At 43.6% G+C, this 23,378-nt stretch overlaps 1 protein-coding gene across 3 annotated transcripts in view; it reads left to right on the top strand.

The window, feature by feature from the left end:
- The first annotated feature begins 8,992 nt into the window (after positions 1-8,992).
- LOC137372636 (atrial natriuretic peptide receptor 2-like) overlaps positions 8,993-23,378 on the top strand; it is a 168,811-nt gene continuing 154,425 nt past the window's right edge. For 2 of the 3 annotated variants that reach the window (XM_068036599.1, XM_068036602.1), the window contains exons 1-5: positions 8,993-9,081; positions 10,263-10,353; positions 12,246-12,378; positions 17,770-17,893; positions 22,219-22,323. In XM_068036599.1, the coding sequence (XP_067892700.1) occupies positions 9,028-9,081; positions 10,263-10,353; positions 12,246-12,378; positions 17,770-17,893; positions 22,219-22,323 (507 nt within the window). In that variant the 5' untranslated portion in view covers positions 8,993-9,027. Of the gene's footprint in view, positions 9,082-9,470; positions 9,525-10,262; positions 10,354-12,245; positions 12,379-17,769; positions 17,894-22,218; positions 22,324-23,378 lie in introns of those variants that run through there. The other variant, XM_068036600.1, reaches the window with a different exon arrangement.

Here is a 23,378-nt window from a genome sequence, read left to right on the forward strand (position 1 = left end):
ACGTCATTTCATTTTGGTAGGAAGAACGTGGAGTGACAATATGACATATTGGGTACAACTGTAAAGGGGTGCTAAAGCAGAGGGACTTGGGTGTATATGTGCATAAGCCATTGAAGGTGGCAGGACAGGTTGAAAGTGCGGTTTAATAAAGCATACAGAATCCTGGGCTTTATGAATAGGGGCATAGAGTACAAGAGCAAGGAGGTTGTGTTAAACTTGTATAAGACACTTCAGCCTCAGCTGAAGTATTGAGTCCAATTCTGGGCGCTGCACCTTAGGAAAGAGATGAGGGCATTGGAGAGAGTACAGAAAAGATTCACGAGAATGGTTCCAGGTAAGAGGAGCTTCAGGTATGAAAACAGATTGGAGAAGTTAGGACTGTTTTCCTTGAGGAGAAGGCTGAGAGGCGATTTGATAGAGGTACTCAAAATCATGAGGGGACAGGACAGAGTGGATAGGGAGAAACTGTTCCCACTTATGAAAGGATCGAGAATGAGAGGGCATAGATTTAAAGTGAATGGCAAAAGAAGCAAAAGTGATATGAGGAAATATTTCTTTACGTAGAAAGTGGTTAGGATCTGGAATGCACTGCCTGAGAGTGTGCTGCAGGCAGGTTCAATTGAGGAATCGAAGGGGAATTAGACTGTTATCTGAAAAGGAAGAAAGTGCAGGGTTACGGGGAGAAGGTGGGAGAATGGCATTAGGTGAACTGTTCATTCGGAGAGCCAGTGCAGACACGATGGGCTGGAGCAATTTTGTGATTCTGCGATTCATCCAGGCAAGTGGAGAGTATTCCATCACATTCCGTGACTTGTGCCTTGTAGATGGTGTACAGGATTTGGGGAGTCAGGAGGTGAGTTACTCACTGCAGAACTCCTAACCTCTGACCTGCTCTTGTAGCATCTATATGTCTGGTCCAGTTAGGTTTCTGCTCAATGGTAACCCCCGGGATGTTGATAGTGGGAAATTCAGAGATGGCAATGTCATTGAATGTGAAGGGGAGATGGTTAGATTCTCTTGTCTTGGAAATGGACATTGCCTGGCACTTGTGTCATATGAACATTATTTGTCACTTGTCAGCCCAAGCCTAAATGTTGTCCAGGTCTTGCTGAATGCAGGCACATAATGCTTCAGCATCTGAGGAGTCATGAATGGTACAGACACTATGCAGTTATCAGTGAACATCCCCACTTCTGCCATTATGATGGAGGAAAGGTTATTGATGAAGCAGCTGAAGATGGTTGGGCCTAGGACACCACCCTGAGGAACTCCTGCAGTGATGTCCTGGGGCTGAGATGATTGACCTCCAACATCTATGACCATCTTCCTCTGTGTAAAGTATGACTCCAAACAGTGGAGAGCCTTCCTTTGATTCACATTGACTTCAGTTTTGCAAGGGCTCCTTGATGCCACACTCAGTCAAGTGCTGCCTTGATGTCAAGGGCAGTCACTGTCACCTCACCAGATTCCCTATGTCACTTTCTATTTCTTCCTCACAATTTGACAGGAAGTTTTCCATTTTTTGAAGTGAATATCTGTAGAATCTAAAGGAAGCAGCATAACAATCGACCAAGCTTACTCCGACAGTACTGACTTTCAATACGACCACCGTGACTTCTACGACCACAATGGATGGATGTTCTTGGAATAACATCCCTTTAAAGTCACACACCATCCTGCCTTGGACATAAATTACCAAGGTCATTGAAGCCAGGTCAATATCGTAGAAGTCCCCAATATACCATTATAATGGAAGCACAACCAACACCAACAAGTTTATATTTATATACTGTCTTCAATGTATTGAAATGTTCCAAGGCACTTCACACGAGCATTATAAAGAAAAACTTGGCAGTGAACCACATCATGAAATATTAGGGCAGATGGCCAAAAGCTTGGTCAAAGACGTAGTTTTAAGAAACATCCTTAAGGAGGAAAGAGAGGTACAAATGAAACACAGATGAAAATTTTTAAATGGCGGCGTTGCTTAACCAGGAGTCAATATAGGGCAGTGAGAGTGCAGGTGTGATGGGTGAATGGGACTTGGTATGAGTTAGGACATGGGCAGCAGAGATTTGGATGACCTCAAGTTTATGGAGGGTAGAATGTGGGAGACCAGCCAGGAGTGTGCTCAAATAGTCAAGTCATGGACAAAGGCATGGATGAGAGCAGCAGATGAGCTGAGATAGTTTTATGCCCTCATCTGTAACTCCAGCCATACAACCCCCTAAAACCATGCATTCAAAAACAACAACTTGCATTTATATAGTAATTCTGGCCTCTTGTGCATCCCCCAATTTTAATCACTCCACAATTGCTGTACGTTTTGCTGCTGCTGTTGGGGAAGGCTTAAACTAGTTTGCCAGGGGGACGGGGACCTGAGGTTAGACTGAGTTGCGACAAAATCAGAAATGAAATGGAAGGCAGAAGATTAATGGATGAGTCTGGAAGACAGAGGAAAACAAAGATTAGAAAATAAAGTCAAGAGTTTGGTAGTGCTCAAGGGTAACTATTTCAATGCAAGGAGTATAGCAAATAAAGCAGATGAGCTGAGGGCACAGATAGACATGTGGCAGTGTGATATCATAGCTATTACAGAAACATGGCTTAAGGAGGGGCAGAAATGGCAGCTCAACATTCCTAGTTCGAGGGTTTTCAGACGCGATAAAGTGGGAAAATAAGAAAGGGGGGAGAATGGCAATTTTGGTCAAAGAAACAATTACAGCTGTGAGGAGAGATGATATATTGGAAGGTTCATCAAATGAGGCCATATGGATTGAGCTAAGGAACAAAAAAGGGGCAATCACACTGCTGGGAGTTTACTATAGACCCCCAAACAGTCAGAGGGAGATAGAAGAGCAGATATGAAGGCAAATCACTAAGAAGTGCAAAAACAACTGGGCAATAATAGTAGGGGATTTTAACTACCCCAATAATAAGTGGGATAGTTCTAGCATGAAAGGAATTGAGGGAGCAGAATTCTTGAGGTGCATTCAGGAGAACTTTTTTGCCCAGTGCGTAGCAAGTCCAACAAGAGAGGGCTCAGTTTTAGACTTAGTTTTAGAAATGGACAGGTGGAAGGGGTGGCAGTGGGAGAGCATTTTGGTGGTAATGATCATAATTCAGTCAGTTCTAACATAATTATGGAAAAGGGCAGAGATAGAACAGGAGTTAGAGTTCTCAGTTGGGGCAAGGTCAATTTTACTAAACTGAGGAGTGGATTAGCGAAAGTGGACTGGAAACAGCTACTTGAAGGTAAGTCTGAGTGAGAACAGTGGGAGGCATTCAAAGGAGAGATTCAAGGGGTTCAGAGTAAACATGTTCCCACAAAGAAAAAGGCTGGGACGGCCAAATCTAGAGCCCCATCGATGTCAAGGAGCCGACAGGATAAGATAAGGCAGGAAAGGAAAGCTTATGTCCGACACCGAGAACTCAATACTACAGAAAGCCGAGAGGAGTATAGAAAGTGGAGGGGTGAAATCATAAAGGAAATTGGGAAAGCAAAGAGAGGGCATGAACGAATATTGGCAAGCAAAATCAAGGTGAACCCAAACATTAAGAGTAAGAGGATAACTAAGGAGAGAGTAGGGCCCATAAAAGACTAAAAAGGTAGCCTATGTGTAGGGGCGGAAGATTTTGGTATTGTTCTTAATGAATACTTGTGTCTGTCTTCACAAAAGTGGGGGACAATGCAGATATTGTAGTTAAGGAAGAGGGGTGTACAGTATTGGATGTGATAGACATAGGGAGAGAGGAAGTATTAATGGGATTAGCATCTTTGAAAGTGGATAAATCACCAAGGCCAGATGAAATGCACCCCAGGCTGTTCAAACAAGCCAGAGAGGAAATAAAGGAAAGCTGACCATCATTTTCCAGTCCTCACTGGGTACAGGTGTGGTGTCGGAGGATTGGGAGACTGCTAACGTTGTACTTTTGTTTAAAAAGGGAACGAAGGATAGACCGATTAATTACAGGCCATTCAGTCTAACCTTCGGAACGAGCAAGTTATTGGAATCTATTCTGAGAGACAGAATGAACTGTCACTTAGAAGGGCACGGATTAATCAAGGATAGTCAGCATGGATTTGTTCATGGAAGAATTGTCTGACTAACTTGATTGTATTTTTTGAAGATGTAACAAGGAAGATTGATGAGGGTAGTGCAGTTAATGTGGTTTATATGGATTTTAGCAAGGCTTTTGACAAGGTCCCTGTTATGGCCAGGTGAGAGAAAAGTCTAGGATTCCCTCTCAGCCTTTACCTGGTCTTACTGTAACAGGGTTTAATTTTAAACACTCCGTGTTTTTAGCTTCCCTTTGGTGAATCCTTGTTCACTGCTTTCCAATTATAAGGCAAAGAAACCAGCACTAACAGGTTTTCTTAGGTTTAAAGAGAAGTTGAAATTTATTAAACTTCATTTTAAACTCTAATTTGGTTGACACCTATGGATACATGACGCGCCCACGCTAGCATGCGTATGCAGTACACACATGCAAATCGAGACAGAAAAGAGCAGAAGGAAAAATAAAGTGAAAAGTTTGAGGTAATATCTGAAGAGTTTTTGTTACGGTTCTTCAAGCACACTGTAGAATCCTTGATTGTAGGTAGTTCTTGCTTTTTGTTGGTGCCCAGTATTCTTCTTAAACCTTAAAAAAAAAGCAAAATGCTGCAGATGCTGGAAATCTGAAATTAAAAACAAGAAATGCTGGATATAGTCAGCAGGTCTGGCAGCATCTGTGGAGAGAGATGCAGAGTTAACGTTTCAGGTCAGTGAACCTTCATCAGTTCATCAGTTCTCTGCTTCCCTCTCCACAGATGCTTCTAGACCTGCTGAGTATTTCCAGCATTTCTTGTTTTTATTTCTTCTTAAACCATGTTCGCTGTAGGAGACTTTTCTCTCTTGGGGTTCATATGTCTTCAGCGGATTCAGAGGCTTGTGAGAAAGAGATGGGAGCAGACAGGAGAGATCTTCTCAGTCCAGGAGCAAACAAACTTTTCCATTCAAACTGTTTGTACAATTGAGAAAACCCCAGGTTGCCAAGCAGGTTAGGGTCATAGAGTTATACAGCACAGAAACAGGCCATTCAGCCCATCATGTCTGTGCCAGCCATCAAACACCTAACTATTCTAATCCTATTTTCCAGCACTTGGCCCGTAGCCTTGTATGCTATGACATTTCAAGTGCCCATCTAAATACTTATTAAATGTTGTGAGGGTTCCTGCCTCTACCACCCCTTCAGGCAGTGCATTCCAGATTCCAACCACCCTCTGGGTGAAAAGTGTTTCCTCAAATCCCCTCTCAACCTCCTGCCCCTTACCTTAAAAATATGCCCCCTGGTTATTGACCCCTCCACTAAGGGAAAAATTTTCTTCCTATCTATCTTATCAATGCCCCTCATAATTTTGTATATCTCAATCATGTCCCCCCTCAGCCTTCTCTGCTCTAAGGAAAACAACCCTAGCCTATCCAGTCTCTCTTCATAGCTGAAATGTGCCAGCCCAGGCAACATCCTGGTGAATTTCCTCTGCACCATCTCCAGTGCAATCACATCCTTCCTATAGTGTGGTGCCCAGAACTGTACACAGTACTCCAGCTGTGGCCTAACTGGCTTTTTATACATCTCCATCATATCCTCCCTGCTCTTATATTCTATGCCTCGGCTAATAAAGGCAAGTATCCCATATGCCTTCCTAACCACCTTATCTACCTTTGCTACTGCCTTCAGTGATCTATGAACAATTACACAAAGGTTCCTCTGACCTTCTGTATTTCCTAGGGTCCTACCATCCATTGTATATTCCCTTGTCTTGTTAGTCCTCCTAAAATGAATTACCTCACAGGTCTCAGGATTAAATTCCATTTGCCACTGCTCTGCCCATCTTGCCAGCCCATCTATATCGTCCTGTAATCTAAGGCTTTCCTCCTCACTATTTACAACACCACCAATCTTTGTGTCATGTGACGAACTGGTCTGACCACGTTTTGGATTGTATTACCTTAGCAGTCTCTGGAATGCTCCTCTTACACACAATACCTGGTGATCAAGGTCCATTGTGGGTTGAATGTGTCAGGGAATGGTCCTTTGTCCTTCCAATCACCATCTGTTAATATGCAAATGTATTTTCCAGCCACAGCTGATCCGTTTAACAAGTCCTTTCTTCACTCCAGTAAGTTTAAAATCAGTGTTCATGACAAAATTAATGTCCCTCATTCTTGGCAAGTAGGGGCCCAGCATGACAGCCCCACATGGCAGACTGGTTAAAAAACCCATGGGATCCAGGGTAATGTATCAAGGTGGATATAAAATTGGCTCAGTGGCAGGAAACAAAGGGTAATTGTTGATGGGTGTTTTTGCGACGGGAGGGCTGTTTCCAGTGGTGTCCCGTAGGGTTCAGTACTGGGTCCCCTGCTTTTTGTGGTATATATTAACGATTTGAATGTAAATATAGGGGGCATGATCAAGAAGGTTGCAGACGACATAAAAATTGGCCATGTGGTTGATAACGAAGAAGATAGCTGTCGGCTGTCGGAAGATATCGATGGACTGGTCAGGTGGGCAGAAAAGTGGCAAATGGAATTCAACCCGGAGAAGTGTGAGTGATGCATTTGGGGAGGTCAAACAAGGCAAAGGAATACATGATTAATGGGAAAATACTGAGAGGTGTAGAGGAAGTGAGGGACCTTGGAGTGAATGTCCACAGATGCCTGAAGGTAGCAGGACAGGTCGATAAGGTGGTTAAGAAGGCATATGGAATCCTTTCCTTTATTAGCTGAGATATTGAATATAAGAGCAGGGAGGTTATGCTGGAACTGTATTGTTACGACCGCTCAGGACAAAACCCCCAATCAAAATATATGAATCTGATCGCGGTGGGAGCAATGCACTGTCAATTCAGTCCCATCGCTCCACAGGTCGCATCATATATCTTTAAGCTTTCCAAATTGAAGAAAGAAGCAGCCAAATTGAAACAATCTAGTAACCCCCGAATGAGGCGAAATAAAATCAGGTAACTTTCGATATCAACAAATTAACTATTTATTAACAAAAACTAAAATCTTAAACAATACTAAGAAAAACCAATATCTAAAGACCTTGTAACTTCTTATTTAAAAAAACTAACTTTCACATTTGCATACATATACTCAAACTGACAGTAGTTTAGTTTTTAATTAGCTGCCCCCAAAAATTTAAAAAATAATAAAGCCTTTGTAGATTACGCTTCCGATGAATGGTCTTCTAATTCAACACAGTCCAAGTTCACTTGCAGTCTTCCAAGGTCCGATGAGAAAAGGATCCTTCCAGAGATAGGGTTCAACAGTTCAGTTCAGCAGTTGTAATCTTAAAATCTTTTTTTCTCGCAATTAACACAGCAGATCAACAATTTGTTATTTCTTTAAGGAATTAATTTGGCTTGAAGCTTTTTAGAAGTTTGAGAGAAAAATTACCCAGGGTCTAAACTGACTTAGAGAGAGAGAGCTCTCCTATTTCCTTCACGTGCTGGATCAGTCTGTCAACTGTGTGTCTCTGCTAGCCAGTTTCAAAGTCAAAATGGATACCCTGAAGCCCTGTTCTCCCTCTCTGTATGGTTGTTGCCGGGCAACCAGAATAAACTTTTGCTTACAGTCTCCCTGAGCTTGCTGCCTTAAAGAAGTACTGATCTTTTACAGCCTTAAAGGTGCATCTCAATATTTCCTGAGGAGTAAAAAAACACAGGACCGTGACAGTATAAATTATTGGTTAGGCCACAACTTGAGTATTGTGTGCAATTCTGACCACCTCATTATAGAAAGGATGTAATTGCACTAGAAAGAGTACAGAGGAGATTTACAAGGATGTTCCTGGGACTGGAAAAATGAAGCTATGAGGAAAGTCTGGATAGGCTGGGGTTGTTCTCCTTGGAACAGAGAAGGCTGAGGGGAGATCTGATTGAAATGTACAAAATTGTGAGGGCTTGGATAGAGTAGAGGTGAAGGGCTTATTTACTTTAGCAGGGAGATCAGTGGCAAGGGGGCATAAATTTAAAGTGATTGGTAGAAAGATTAGAGGGGAGATGAGGAAACAATTTTTCACCAGAGGGTTGTGGGGGTCTGGAACTCACTAACTGAAAGGGTAGTTGAGGCAGAGACCCTCAACTCATTCAAAAGGAGTCTGGATATGCTCCTCAAGTGCCGTAATCTGCAGGGCTATGGATCAAATGCTAGAAGGTGGGATTAGACTGGGTGGATCTTTGTCCAGATGGCACAGACACGATGGGCCGAGTGGCCTCTTTCTGTGCTGTAAATTTTCTATGATTCGATGATTGCAGACTTCAGCTGGTGAGCTAGTCATAGAAGTGCCACTCGTAAGAACATAGGAACTCGAGGCGGCCATTCAGCCCCTCGAACCTGTTCCAACATTCAATGAGATTATAGCTGATCTGTGACCTATTTCCTTAAACCTCCCCTTTTGCTTCATATCCCTTAATACATGTAAAAATCTATCAATCTCAGATTTAAGATTATTAATCTGGCATTTACTGCTTTTTGTGTGAGAGAGTTCCATACTTCGACCATTCTTTGTGTGAAGAAGTGTTTTCTAACTTCTCTCCTGAATTTAAGGTTATGTTCCCCTCTCCTGGACTCCTCGCACCTGCAGAAAATGTGTCGCTCTACCTACCCTATCAGTTCCTTCCAAAATCCTTCAGTTTCGCCATCTGTACCACATCAGGAACACAGCGACTGGAAACAGAAAATGCTGAAAATACACAGTAGGTCTGTCAGCATCTGAGAGGAAGACAAAAAGCAGATTGGTTCACTGATTAGGACGTCTGAGCCATTTAAGTACAAAAGTGCCTCTGCTATAGATACTAAATTGCTCTTTTTTGTCTCCCTTTGACCGCAGGGAACTGTAATCATGTTCTCTAGAGGATACTGGTTAATCAACCCCCACCGTACCTGTTAGTGATTGAGACAAACATCAAGTGTTTATGACGGACCTGGACAGACCAGCAAGAGCACCTACAGAGGAAACACTGAAAAGATACCAGCAATGGCACATAACAAATACAGGACTGTTTCACAAATCTTCCCCCTTTTCTTCATGGTAAGTAATTTGCTTGCTTATGTTAATGTAAGACCATTACATTTATTACCAGCATAAGTATAATGGAAACTATTACTTTACTTAGCTGTAATTAGTGCATTCTAGTCAGATGGGCGCTTTTATTTGTGCTGCAAACAGAGAGAAACTGTATATTTGAAATAATAATATCTATATTAATGGATATCAAATGTACAGAACAAGAGAATAACTTTTATATTCCTCTTCTTGTCCAGTTTGCCAAATGCAGATTCAACACGTCAGAAATCCATTTGATTCGATACTGTTTTGCTGCAGTTGGTTTAAATATTAATAAAAGTTGAGAACTTTAAATCAGCAGAGACAATCAGTAATTGAAAGACGATTTTCCTTTTTTACTGTGCAAGTGTTCATGCTTCTGATGCAATGAAAGCAGCATTTAAATGGGGAGGAGGCAGGAGTTAGAGGTAAGATCGATCCAGTATATGAGGTGTGCAAATATGGGAAGCTACGGAATCTGTAGGTTGTATCTGTTTAATGAGTTCTCAATCTTACTCTGCTACTTTGAGCACGGCATTAACAGTATTTAAACCCCCATGGGTGTAAGTCGAATATAAGCAAGTTTCTCATTTCTGACCTGGCCTTGATTTAACTAAATGAAACTTTCTTCCTGATGTCTGTACTAAAAATGAAAATTAAATTAAATCGTTAAAATTATAGATTAAGCTGTGATCTAATTGAAATGTTTAAGATGATTAAAGAAATTGATAGGTTTGATTGAGGCAAACTATTTCCTCTGGTGGGTTTTGGGGTGAAGTGGGAGTGCAGAACAATGGGGTATAAGCTTAAAATTAGAACGATGTGTTCTGCGATGATGTCAGGAAGCACTTCTTCACACAAAGTATAGTGGAATTACCCAAAAAGCTGTTGAGGCTGCGGTTCAAGTGAAAATTTCAAACTGAAATTTATAGATTTTTGTTTGGGAAAGTTCACAGAACCAAGGCAGGTAGGTGGAGTCATGATACAGATCAGCCATTTCAAACTGAATGGTGGAACAGGTTTGAGGGGCTGAATGGCCTCTTCCTATTCCGATGTTCATATATTTTTTCCTGTGTTGGAGGCAAGGCTAGTTCCAACCTCCAATGTGGTTCTTGCCCTAAACTTAGGGTCTCCTTGACCTGACTGCTCTGGCTCTTTCTTTCAAGGTTGCACAATGTTGGCATGACCTAGACAACACGGAGTATGACTGCTGGCCCATGGAGCATCCAGATGAGTACAACATGATCGACTGTGCTGGTAAGGACCCACACAACGGCAAGTGGAAATCTGGAAGGGTTAAGGCGCTCCAGATGAATATGTGTTGTTGACCGGGAATTATTTTAGATACTGATCATCATGGTCAGTTGTGAAAAGTCATTGGAAAGGCAAAAAGCGGGAGTGAACTCAGCTCCAGTATGACCGTGGCGATCTGTAGATAGGCTTGAGCATTTTTTCATTCAGTTTTCCCATCCACAGACTATTTTGTTTTATTCTTTCTCGGGTTGTGGGCATCACTGGCAAGACCTGCATTTGTTGTCCATCTCTAGTTTACCATCTTGTTGAATGCTGCAGCCCATGTGGTGATTCCTGTTATTCTTTGTAGCTGGTTTGATACAACCAAACACCTTGCCAGGACACTCCAGAGGGCAATTAAGAGTCAACCATGCTGGTGTGGCACTGGAGTCACATATAGGCCAGACTGAGTAAGAACAGCAGGTTTCCTTCCCCTAAGGACATCAGTGAAGCATTTGGATTTTTAATGACAATCTCACAGAAACCTGGCCACTTTTACTGATATGTAACCCTAACCCTAACTATATAGGTAGGGTTTGAATTCATGTTATCAATATTATTAGTCCAGGCCTTTAGATAGCCACTTAACTATTGCTTTATGATAGGGAACTGGTATATCTTTCTAGTTTTATCTTTGCTGTTCTCCTTGCTCCACTTTTTTTGTTTATTCCTATAAAGGGATTTACTTATTTCCTGGTTTTCACTTCTGATAGAGAATCAATACCCCCAAAATGAAACTGCCTTTAATTTCTACAGATGCTGATGGAGTTGATGTGTATTCGCTCTGTTTCTGTTTCTAATTCATATTTCCAACATTTGCCTTTTATTTTTTACCACATAAGTTTCTTCGCTACCAAATGTATGTAAATAAAAAGACAGCATTAGTATTGTGCTCAACTATATAATGACATGATGACACTAGGCCTAATTAGCTCATCGACAGCGGTACATTGTAAAAAAATCCCATATAAGACAACATAGACTAAAGTTGTTCCAATACTCTTTGCTCAAATATTAAGTTCAAATTACTCCTGCCACTAATGACAGATTTGTGATCAGCGGTATTTTAACTCAGTGTTATACAGCTAAAATGGCTTCTCTTCCAATAAAAATCACAAATCTGGAAGAGCAATATGTGTTCTGCATTTCAAGTGTGCACAGTTTGAATATTCCACATATCCGCCATTACACTTCACTGAAATCCTAGTGATGATACAAGCAAGTACTGATTCCAGTCAACATCAATTTACTGGGAGCATATAGGCTACAGTCTCCATGATCCTGCCCGCCCCAGCTTCTGACACTGTACAGAAGCAATGTCCCCAAAGGGTGTGGTATCCATCCATATTTTCCATCCTGGGCCATCAAGGGTCAGCACTGATGAAATGTGGCACGGTTGTAGGCTTGACATATCTCCAAGATTGGAACCCTCTGGCAGCAGGGAGGTATCAAGACAATAATTCCACCTGTGAGGGGACGAGTAGTTTCAACTTTGCTCCCAGTCTGCCCTGGGACCTCTTGCCAACCTACCAGTCTGTGGGGGTTCAGGGACAGGTCATGGCGCCATTATCCCCTTGGCACTCATACTGGCCACCCAGCCAGTGGTCAAGCTGCATGTGAGTTATGTAAAAGGGGTAGGAGCACAGCAAAACACTTCCTACATCTTTTACATGAACCTTGTACCCAAAAAATGGCTGTTCTCTGGGGGGAAAGGACAAGAAAATCGGTTTAGTCTACTCAACCTTTTAACTACAGAGGATAAAGGATAGGAGTTATTTAGTGTTCAACTTTACTGTGAAATTAATTCCCCCAAAAGAGCCCTGTTTTTTAATGTTTTTTCCCCTCTATTTTTTAAGGGCTGGAGATGAGCTGGGTGGACAGACCCCCTGAGAAAGTGCGGAGTGGGGAGGAATTTAATGTCACCTATGCAGTCACTACTTCCGATGACTTCTATCGGATGGCTGTTACACATGGAATTCTGAAATACAGGTGGGAATTACAGAATGTTACCTTTTCTCCGAGAGCACCATCAATGATAGTATTGTAGTGAGATTTCCCAATGGTAAATAGTTGATCATACCTCATTGTTATAATTTGGATTCTTTCCCAAACTTGAGTTTTGCGCTCATAGGAAAGTATAGTTTCCATGACCTATGTTTTCCATGATCTGAAGTTATCCCCTGATGTGTGCCACAAATGACCTTTTTACCGAGATGTTTTACACTGGAGGTTACATGGCTTGACCACCACTGAAAGGCGGGCCACACTATTATCATTCAGGCTAAAACTAGCTGTTGAATTTATTTACAAAATCTATAATTAAACAGAAAGGACATACGGTGAGAAAAGGAACAATTTAGCAATGGAACTTAGTAGTATTTTAAACTGTGTCTCAAATCTTCGAATCATTTCGGAAACTATTAACTACGTCTTTGAAGATCATAATGTGATGACCACTTCTTCCTAGTGAGTCCCACCTCAACACTATGATAAGAAAACAAACAGTTGCTTTTGATAAGATCCCACATGTGAGATTGGTTAAGAAGGTTAGAGCCCATGGGATCCAGGGCAATTTGGCACATTGGATCCAAAGTTGGCTTAGTGGCAGGAGGCAGAGGGTGATGGTTGAGGGTTGTTTTTGCGTGTGGAAGCCTGTGACCAGTGGTGTACCGCAGGGATCAGTGCTGGGACCCTTGCTGCTTGTCGTGTACATTAATGATTAATGATTTAGACATGAATATAGGAGGTATGATCAGTAAGTTCGCAGATGACATGAAAATTGGTGGTGTTGTAAATAGTGAGGAGGAAAGCCTTAGATTACAGGACAATATAGATGGGCTGGTAAGATGGGCGGAGCAGTAGCAAATGGAATTTAATCCTGAAAAGTGTGAGGTAATGCATTTTGGGAGGACTAACAAGGCAAGGGATACAATGGATGGTAGGACCCTAGGAAGTACAGAGTGTCAGAGGGACCTTGGTGTACTTGTCCATAGATCACTGAAGGCAGCAGCACAGATAGATAAGGTGGTTAGGAAGGCATATGAGATACTTGCCTTTATTAGCTGAGGCATAGAATATAAGATCAGGGAGGCTATGATGGAGCTACATAAAACGCTAGTTAGGCCACAGCTGGAGTACTGTGTATAGTTCTGGGTACCACACTATAGGAAGGCTGTGATTGCACTGGAGAGGGTGCAGAGGAGATTCACCAGGATGTTGCCTGGGCTGGAGCATTTCAGCTATGAAGAGAGAGTGAAAAGGCTAGGGCTGTTTTCCTTGGAGCAGAGAAGGCTGAGGGGGGGGACATGATGGAGGTATACAAAATTATGAGGGGCATTGATAGGTTAGATAGGAAGAAATTTTTTCCCTTAGCGGAGGGGTCAAGAACCAGGGGGCATAGATTTAGGGTAAGGGGCAGAAGGTTTAGGGAGGATTTGAGGAAACATTTTTTCACCCAGAGGGTGGTTGGAATCTGGAACGCACAGACTGAAGAGGTGGTGGAGGCAGGAACCCTCACAACATTTAAGAAGTATTTAGATGAGCACTTGAAACGCCACAGCATACAAGGATACGGGCCAAGTGCAGGAATATGGGATTAGAGTAGTTGGGTGCTGTATGGCTGGCACAGACATGATGGGCCGAAGGGCCTATTTTTGTGCTGTATAACTGTATGACTCTATGAGTTGTGTTAAAACAACTAGAAACTGATCCATTCTTCTGGGGTCTGCAGGATAGACAGCAACACAAGACCATAAGGATTCTTTCCCCACTACTCAAGCCTTTTTCATTGAAGAGCGTGAACAGAAGATTTCTGGCTTTGTGGTTGCTTTTGACAAATGATTTGCAAAAGTGCCCATGCATTGAACATTTAAAAGGCTGGAGTGAATTATTGATGTATGTGATGTGTAATGATTTCCCTCTGTGAAGTTGGCTGGCCTCTCTATGTCTCATTGTCCCACTCCTGCAGTGAATGAGAATGGCCTAGAATTCAGACTGCACCAACAGTATATGGGGAGGGTTGATAGAGGTGCTCAAAATCTTTGATAGAATAAATAAAGAGAAACTGCTTCTATGACAGAAGGGTTGGGAACCAGAGGACACCAGCTTAAGGTAATTGGCAAAAGATCCAGAGGCGATATAAGGAAAAAACATTTTGCACAGCGAGTTATTGTGATCTGGAACGCACTGCCTGAAAGGGCGGTGGAAGCAGATTCAATCGTAACTTTCAGAAGGGAACTGGATAATTACTTGAAGAGGGTGGCACAGTGGCGCAGTGGTTAGCACTGCAGCCTCACAGCTCCAGGGACCCGGGTTCAATTCTGGGTACTGCCTGTGCGGTGTTTGCAAGTTCTCTCTGTGACCATGTGGGTTTCCTCCGGGTGCTCTGGTTTCCTCCCACAGCCAAAGACTTGCAGGTGATAGGTAAATTGGCTGTTGCAAATTGCCCCTTGTGTAGATAGGTGGTAGTGAATATGGGATTACTTCAGCGTTAGTATAAATAGGTGTTTGTTGGTCGGCACAGACTTGGTGGACCAAAGGGCCTGTTTCAGTGCTGTATCTCTAAATAAATAAATAAAAATTTGCAGGGCTATGGGGAAAGAGCATGAGAGCAAGAGTAATTGGCTAGCTCTTTAAAAGAACTGGGTCAAATGGCCTCATTTTTGTACTGTATCATTCTATGATTCTATGAATTTAAATGCACTTACTACTCTTCCATACCCAAAGGGGGAAAAAAATAACCTTGTCTGCATTTATGTCACTGCGAACAGACTTGAGGGGTTGAACAGCCTTCTCCTGTTCCTACGTTCCATTATGATGGTTGATGGGGAGTAGAGGTTACATGTACCTTAAGCTACCGCTATAAGGTAGCTCTTTTATTTGTTTACTTGGTGGCCCAATGGGGAATCTCAACTTGGCACTGCTAATTTTTAATTACCTGCTGCAAACATTTTGGGACCAATAAGAAATGTTCAACTCTGCATAGTGATGAGCAAGAAGCTGTTTGTTTATTGTGAATTTCTATCACATCAGGGATTGTTTTGGCAAAAGGCAAAGGCAGTTTCTGAAGCTGATTGCAACTTGTAATCCCACACAAAGCTAAAGCCCAGTCTATATTATTGAAGCACATTGTAAGACAGTCTTAACAATAGTGAACACAAGCACTGTGGCTTTCTGTTTAATTTGTTCTTGGGATGAGGGCACTGCTGCTTTACTGCCCAGATCTCATTGCTCTGAGCAGGTGGTGGCAGAACCTTATCACCGAGTCTCTGCAGGTGCTCCCACTATGGTGTCAGGTAAAGAATGTCAAAGACCCAGCGATAAGGAAGCTATGTGCACACAGGAGTGATGTTAGGATGTGAGCAACAAATGCTGGCCTTGCCAGCGATGCCCACATCCCAAGAAAGAATTAACAAAAAGCCAACTTGGAACTCTCTTCCTCAAAAAAGCTGTTGAGGCTGGGGGCAAACTGAAATCTCAAATAGATTTTCGTCGGGATAGGTTATTAACTGATAAGCAACCAAGGTGGGCGAATGGTATTAAGAAAATAAGAAATAGGAGCAGGAGTAGGCCATGCGGCCCCTCGAACCTGCTGTACTATGCAGTAAGACTATGGCTGATCTCTTACCTCAACTCCACTTTCTTGCCCTATCCTCATATCCCTTAATTCCCTTAGCACCTCAGAATCTATTGATCTCAGACTTTAATACACTCAATCTTGAATATACTCAACGACTGAGCATCCACAACTCTCTGGGGTAGAGAACTCAAGATTCGCAACCCTCTGAGTGAAGACATTTCTCCTCACCTCAGTCTTAAATGGCCTACCCCTTATCCTGAGACTGAGACCAGATTCTCTAGCCAGGGGGAAACAACCTCTCAGTGTCCACCCTGTCAAGTTGTTTCAGAATTTAATACATTTCATTAAGATCACCTCTCATTCTTCTAAACTTTGGAAATGTAGGTCCATTCTATTCAATCTCTTCTCATAGGACAAGCCTCTCATCTCAGGAATAAATCTACTGAACCTTTGTTACACCCATTCTAAGGCAGGTATATATTTCCTTAGGTACGGAAACCAAAACTGTACACAGTGCTCCATGTGTGGTCTCACCAAGGCCCAATATAATTGCAGCAAGACTTCCTTATTCTTATACTCCAACCCCCTTACAACAAAGGCTAACACACCATTTGCCTTCCTAATTGCTTGCTGCACCTGCATGTTAACTTTGTGTGATCCAGGTACAAGGAACCCCAAATACCTCTGAATACCAACATTTAATAGTCTCTCACCTTTTAAAAAGTAATTTGCTTTTCTATTCTTCCTACCAAAGTGGATAATTTCACAGTTCTCCACATTATACTCCATTTTCCACATTCTTAACCAGTCTATATCCCTTAAGTTTCAGATTAGCCGTGATCTAATAGAATGATGAAAGAGGCTTGAGGCCTGTTCCTGCTCCTATGTCCAAATCAGAATGGTGTGTGATTTGGTTAGCTCAAGAAGAATCCAACACAAATCTTCAAGGACTACTTGTTTTGTGAGACCATAATGATGGACCTTGCACTGGACAATCACGATGCCACTGGAAACTTGTAACATATGGGCCAGATTTGATCCTGGTGACTGTAACATAAGGACCTGAAAGGGTTAATGTTGGAGACAGTGAGAGTAACCCCTCCCACTGTAGTGATGATAATGTAACAGTCACATTTAACGGGCTTTGGAAGAAGATGTAGCAGCTCAAAGGATGCTATCTAGAGAGGCTTGTGGAGAGTGTAAATAGAGATGTGTAAATAATATAAGAGTTATTAGTTGACCTTATCTAGCCTGAAACTTTATCAATAATGCCCTCGCTATGCTACAACTACGACAACACCCAACAGCAGTGGGCTGCAAGGGGAGATCCTGCCTCACCACTCTGTCAGACCCCCGGTGCAATTTAACAGTAGGCAGCCAATTAACTGCCCACCATCAGGGACGCAGTCCAGATTGGTCTTACCACAGGGTTGGTCATCGCCACCAGTGGGGCTCTCTGGGGACCGTGGATTGCCCCCATAGGAGGGATCCTCCCCCACCTCCAAGCCTGCCAGGAGGCCCCCAGATCTCACTTGGCGGCATCTCCACATGGCAGCGGGCTCTCTGACATTGGTAACATTGGAGCAGAGGTGGGAAGCTGCCCTCAAGAGGGCATTAGTTGGCAAGGAAAGCCAATTAATGGTCACAAGGCCTCCAATTGGATGTTGAGAAGTGTATCCTGTCAATACTAATTTCCTGATAAACGAATGGCTTTAATAAGCACAAAGTGCACTTTGTTTTAACTTGCAAAGTTTCCAATGTTGTTTTGTTTCACACACTTCTGCTTTCTCATTAATATACAGCAATGCAAGTGAAGCCAAAAAATTCTGTGAAGAAAAGGAGTGTCCACTGAACTGGAAAGATGCAACTGAAAGCAACTGCTGTGTTTATCATGCAAACATTCACTCCTGTCCTCTGGCGTTCATGGTGTGTACTTAGTTGATTTCATGGTTATTCACTGAACAGCCTGTTTTCAAAAGCCTCCATGCCCTGCCCCTCCCTATCTCTGTAACCTCCTCCAGCCCCACACCCTCTGACATTTCTGCCTTTCTCCAATTCTGGCCTCTTCCGTGTCCTCGATTTTTGTTGCTCCACCATTGGGAGTCGTGCCTTCAGCTGCCTCAGATCTAAACTCTGTCATTCTCTCGCTAAATCTGTTGTCCTCTCCATTTCCTTTCAAATGCGCCTTAAAACCTGTCTTTTATTCAGCTGCCCTAATATCGCTTTATGTGGCTCAGAGTCAAATGTTTTTTTGATAACCCTCCAGTGAAGCACCTTGTGATGTTTCACTATGTTAAAGGTGCTATTTCAATCCCTTCGTCAGATAGAGGAGAAATGCCGTGAACAACAGATGCCCCTCTACGTTGCTTTCATTGATCTCACCAAAGCCTTTGACCTCGTCAGCAGACGTGGTCTCTTCAGACTACTAGAAAAGATCGGATGCCCACCAAAGCTACTAAGTATCATCACCTCATTCCATGACAATATGAAAGGGACAATTCAACATGGTGGCTCCTCATCAGAGCCCTTTCCTATCCTGAGTGTCGTGAAACAGGGCTGTGTTCTCGCACCCGTACTTTTTGGGATTTTCTTCTCCCTGCTGCTTTCACATGCGTTCAAGTCCTCTGAAGAAGGAATTTTCCTCCACACAAGATCAGGGGGCAGATTGTTCAACCTTGCACATCTAAGAGCGAAGTCCAAAGTACGGAAAGTCCTCATCAGGGAACTCCTCTTTGCTGACGATGCTGCTTTAACATCTCACACTGAAGAGTGCCTGCAGAGTCTCATCGACAGGTTTGCGGCTGCCTGCAATGAATTCGGCCTAACCATCAGCCTCAAGAAAACGAACATCATGGGGCAGGACGTCAGAAATGCTCCATCCATCAATATTGGCGAGCACGCTCTGGAAGTGGTTCAAGAGTTCACCTACCTAGGCTCAACTATCACCAGTAACCTGTCTCTAGATGCAGAAATCAACAAGCACATGGGAAAGGCGTCCACTGCTATGTCCAGACTGGCCAAGAGAGTGTGGGAAAATGGCGCACTGACACGGAACACAAAAGTCCGAGTGTATCAAGCCTGTGTCCTCAGTACCTTGCTCTACGGCAGCGAGGCCTGGACAACGTATGTCACCCAAGAGCGACGTCTCAATTCATTCCATCTTCGCTGCCTCCGGAGAATACTTGGCATCAGGTGGCAGGACCGTATCTCCAACACAGAAGTCCTCGAGGCGGCCAACATCCCCAGCTTATACACACTACTGAGTCAGCGGCGCTTGAGATGGCTTGGCCATGTGAGCCGCATGGAAGATGGCAGGATCCCCAAAGACACATTGTACAGCGAGCTCGCCACTGGTATCAGACCCACCGGCCGTCCATGTCTCCGCTTTAAAGACGTCTGCAAACACGACATGAAATCCTGTGACATTGATCACAAGTCGTGGGAGTCAGTTGCCAGCGTTCGCCAGAGCTGGCGGGCAGCCATAAAGGCGGGGCTAAAGTGTGGCGAGTCAAAGAGACTTAGTAGTTGGCAGGAAAAAAGACAGAGGCGCAAGGGGAGAGCCAACTGTGTAACAGCCCCGACAAACAAATTTTTCTGCAGCACCTGTGGAAGAGTCTGTCACTCTAGAATTGGCCTTTATAGCCACTCCAGGCGCTGCTTCACAAACCACTGACCACATCCAGGCGCTTACCCATTGTCTCTCGAGATAAGGAGGCCAAAGAGAATAAATGCAAGTTAATGTTGCTGTTTTTATGACGATCCAAAGTTAACGGGAGTCATATTTCTCTGGTGTTGCTTGTTACAGTGATGGGAGAATTCCTGCAGTTGCTATGGCTGGGAACATCCTGGACAGAATTTTGAAGGTCCCTGGGTGGCAGGGACAGGGGTGGAGTGACTGGTAAAACAGTGAGTAGCCATGTCGGGACCACTCCCTGCTGCAATTCGCCCAATGGTGAACTTTCCTCGTGACGGGCTGCAAGGGCGGGTTGGCACTCTGCTCCAAGGAGGCGGGCAGCCAATTTGCATATTTAAAGGCCCTATTAAGGGCCATTTTTTGAGGCCGCTGGCATTTTGCTGTTTCCCGCTGGCATGGGGCGGCCGCCAGTTTCATGCATGTGGATTCCCAGCGGCAGCCTGATGGGCCATCGGAGCAGAAGTTTCATGGCCCAAAGAGAGGACTGCGGGCCGGAATCCCTAATCCTAACCACCCCTCCCCCCCAACCGGTCCCAATGATCTCCCCGGAGGGGTTTCCCCCTATAACCACTGACCCCCTGAATTTTTTAACTGGAGGCACTCCGAGATCTTTGAGCAGCCACAGGAGTGCCCACCTCTCCCAGTGCTGCCGGCCCTCTGATTGGGCAGGTACCATCAGGAGCCTGCCCAGTGTCCTTAATTGTGGGGGGGGGGGTGGGGGGTGGCGAGCCTGCAGGAGGCCAATTAGGAGGCTGCATGTGATAAAATCACTGAGCTGGTCCCACTGCCAGCAAATGCGAGCTTGAGGCTCACTTTCTGGCCCAATGTGGGGGTCCGTAAGCCCACATTAAATTTCAGCCCCTTCAGTGAGTTCATGCAGGCTTCCTGTGATCCAAATACCTGATGTAAGTGTAAACACTTTCTTTCTGCAATATGTTTGGGAGTTTTGTCAGAGAGAACCAGAGGTGAGATGGGTAAAAACATATTTACGCAGCCTGGATCTGGAACACGCTGCCTGAAAGAGTGGAGGAAGTAGAGTGAATAGTGACTTTCAAAAGGGAATTAGATAAATACCTGGTAGGCGAAAGTTTGCACAGTTATGCAGTAAGAGCAGATTAGTGGGGTCAGTTGGATAGCTCTTTTGAACAGCCGGCACAGACACAATGGCCCACATAATCTTCTCCGTGCTGTAACATTCTATGTCCATTTACTGTTACCATGAATGTGTTTTGACTGTCCTTACGCACAGCAAGCAGAGGTTTTATTTAAGCTTCCTTATTTCTTTGGCTGCGGGTGTTGCGGGCAAGGCTGACATTTATAGCCCTGAATGCACCTTCTTTATACAACTGAGAGGCTTGCTTGACCACTTCAGAGTCAAACACATTGGTATAATAAAAGCAAAATACTGCGGATGCTGGAAATCTGAAATAAAAACAAGAAATGCTGGAACCACTCAGCAGGTCTGGCAGCATCTGTGGAAAGAGAAGCAGAGTTGACGTTTCGAAGAAGGGTCACTGACCCGAAACGTTAACTCTGCTTCTCTTTCCACAGATGCTGCCAGACCTGCTGAGTGGTTCCAGCATTTCTTGTTTTTATTTCAAACACATTGGTGTTGGACCGGAGTCACAAGCAGGCCAGAGCAGCTGAGGGCACCAAGTTTCCTTCTGCTAAAGTTAACCAATGGGTTTTTACAACAACTTGACAGCCTCATGGTTACTTCTACTCAAACCGTTTTTTGTTTGATTTCCAGATATCTTAAACTGAATTCAAATTCTCATGATGGGATTTGAACTCACATTCCCTGGATCATTCGTCTAAGCCCCTGAATTATTAGGCTAGTAAGCTAATCACTACGGTAACAGTGCTATACTGTCACAGCACTGTTGTATTTGTGTAACTCTCTGCAGATTTCACCTCTCTCCTACTCTGAAATGATTGTTGTCAAGATTAGCAGCTGAATGAATGAGTTTGAATGCAGTTTCTTTGTCTGATGCTTTAGTGTCAGTTTGGAAAAATTGGTAGTACATTTTTGCCCTGTATTTTCTCACCATCGTGTATGAACCAAACAAATTAGATCTGGCCAAGGCAGTCAGTGATTGGAGAATATGGGGCTGTTCTCCTTAAAGAGAAGGTTGAGAGAAGATTTGATAGAGGTGTTCAAAATCATGAGGAGTCTAGACAAAGTAGGTCGAGAGAAACTGTTCCCATTGGCGGAAGGGTTGAGAACGAGAGGACATCGATTTAAGGTGATTGGAAAAAGAACCAAAGGTGACCTGAGCAAAAATTATTTTAAGCAGCGAGCCGTTAGGGCCCGGTTGAGAGTGTGGTGGAGGCAGGTTCAATCGAGGCTTTCAAAAGGGAATTGGATAAACACCTAAAGGGAAAATATTTGCAGGGCTACGGGGAAAGGGGTGTTGGGAGGGGGTGGGGGGAGTGAGACTAGCTGAGCTGGGAGAGACACGCTGGGCTGAATGGCCTCCTTCTGTGCTGTAACCATTCTGTTATTCTATCATTCCATGGATTTCACAGTTGGAATTTCAAAAATTGTTTGTTTCAGAGAAAAGGTGGTATCTGTGGTCCCTGGATACCAGACGATGGGAAAATAGTTACTCACACCATATCACAAGCTGGGAAGATGTCCCAACAAAACTGGACAAGTAAGGTACAGGTTTATGAGCTGTCGTCTCACTCATGTTTAAACACTACACTTACTGGTTGAAGTCAACTATTGTGCCTCAGATGAATAAAGAAATAAAGGAGAAGTGACAATTCTGTCACCAGACTTGCTCTTTACAACTTTATTATTGTACAACTCAAAGGTTTATAGCTTGATGTGATGGATGCCAGGCATAGTTAAAAACTAAAAGGCCATTTTCTGCCTTTTGTTCTAAATGCTACACTGTTAGGTCATCAAGCTCAGACACTGGAATGTGAACTATAATATTGAAAAACTATTCATGAATAGATTTCACTAAGTGTTGGGTTACAAGATCACCATGGAGGCGGAAGACTATTCAGCCCATTCAAACTCATTTATCAAGCACAAGGCTCCACACAGAGCAGCTGTTTCCAAAATCAACTTTGTTCATTGCTGCTGTGTGCTGATTGGAGAGGTTGAGCGATGCCTCCAGGTTTTTTCATCATCATCCGAGGCTATTTTGACATCATTCGTGGAGTATGTATGATTCCCAGTTTTCTCCCTGAAAACAACACTTCACGCTTGCCAATATTCTGCTTCCTGGCCCTCATGCTAATGAACATTGTTACTGATCCCTTTTCTTCAGGAGCTGTCCCTCTGCCTTTCAAAATGATCACCCTAACTCACTCACCAAAAGCCCTGCCCTCATTCAATCCATCCTCGCCACTTACTGCCCCATTTTCAACCCCCCTTTCCTCTCAAAGTTCAGTGAATATGTTGTCATCTCCCTTCTCTGTCCCATCTCTTTCAAAACTCCCTTTGTGAGTCCCTCCAGCCTGATTTGCGCCCTCCTCACAGCATTGAGTATACTTTAACTAAAATCATGAGCAGCATTCGCCGTAATCAAGATGCATTAACCCTCCCTATCCTCTACTACCTTTCTACAGTCAATTACAGCACCCATATCCGGAGTCTGTTCTCCTGTTGGTTCCATTCTAACCATCTGAAAGCAGCTAGCACATCTTCAGCAATGGCTTCTCTTCTCATTCCTGCATTGTCACCTCTGGGGTCCATGAAGG

Source organism: Heterodontus francisci, chromosome 8 (genome assembly GCF_036365525.1).
Source record: "Heterodontus francisci isolate sHetFra1 chromosome 8, sHetFra1.hap1, whole genome shotgun sequence".
In the NCBI taxonomy this organism is placed as follows: domain Eukaryota; kingdom Metazoa; phylum Chordata; class Chondrichthyes; order Heterodontiformes; family Heterodontidae; genus Heterodontus; species Heterodontus francisci.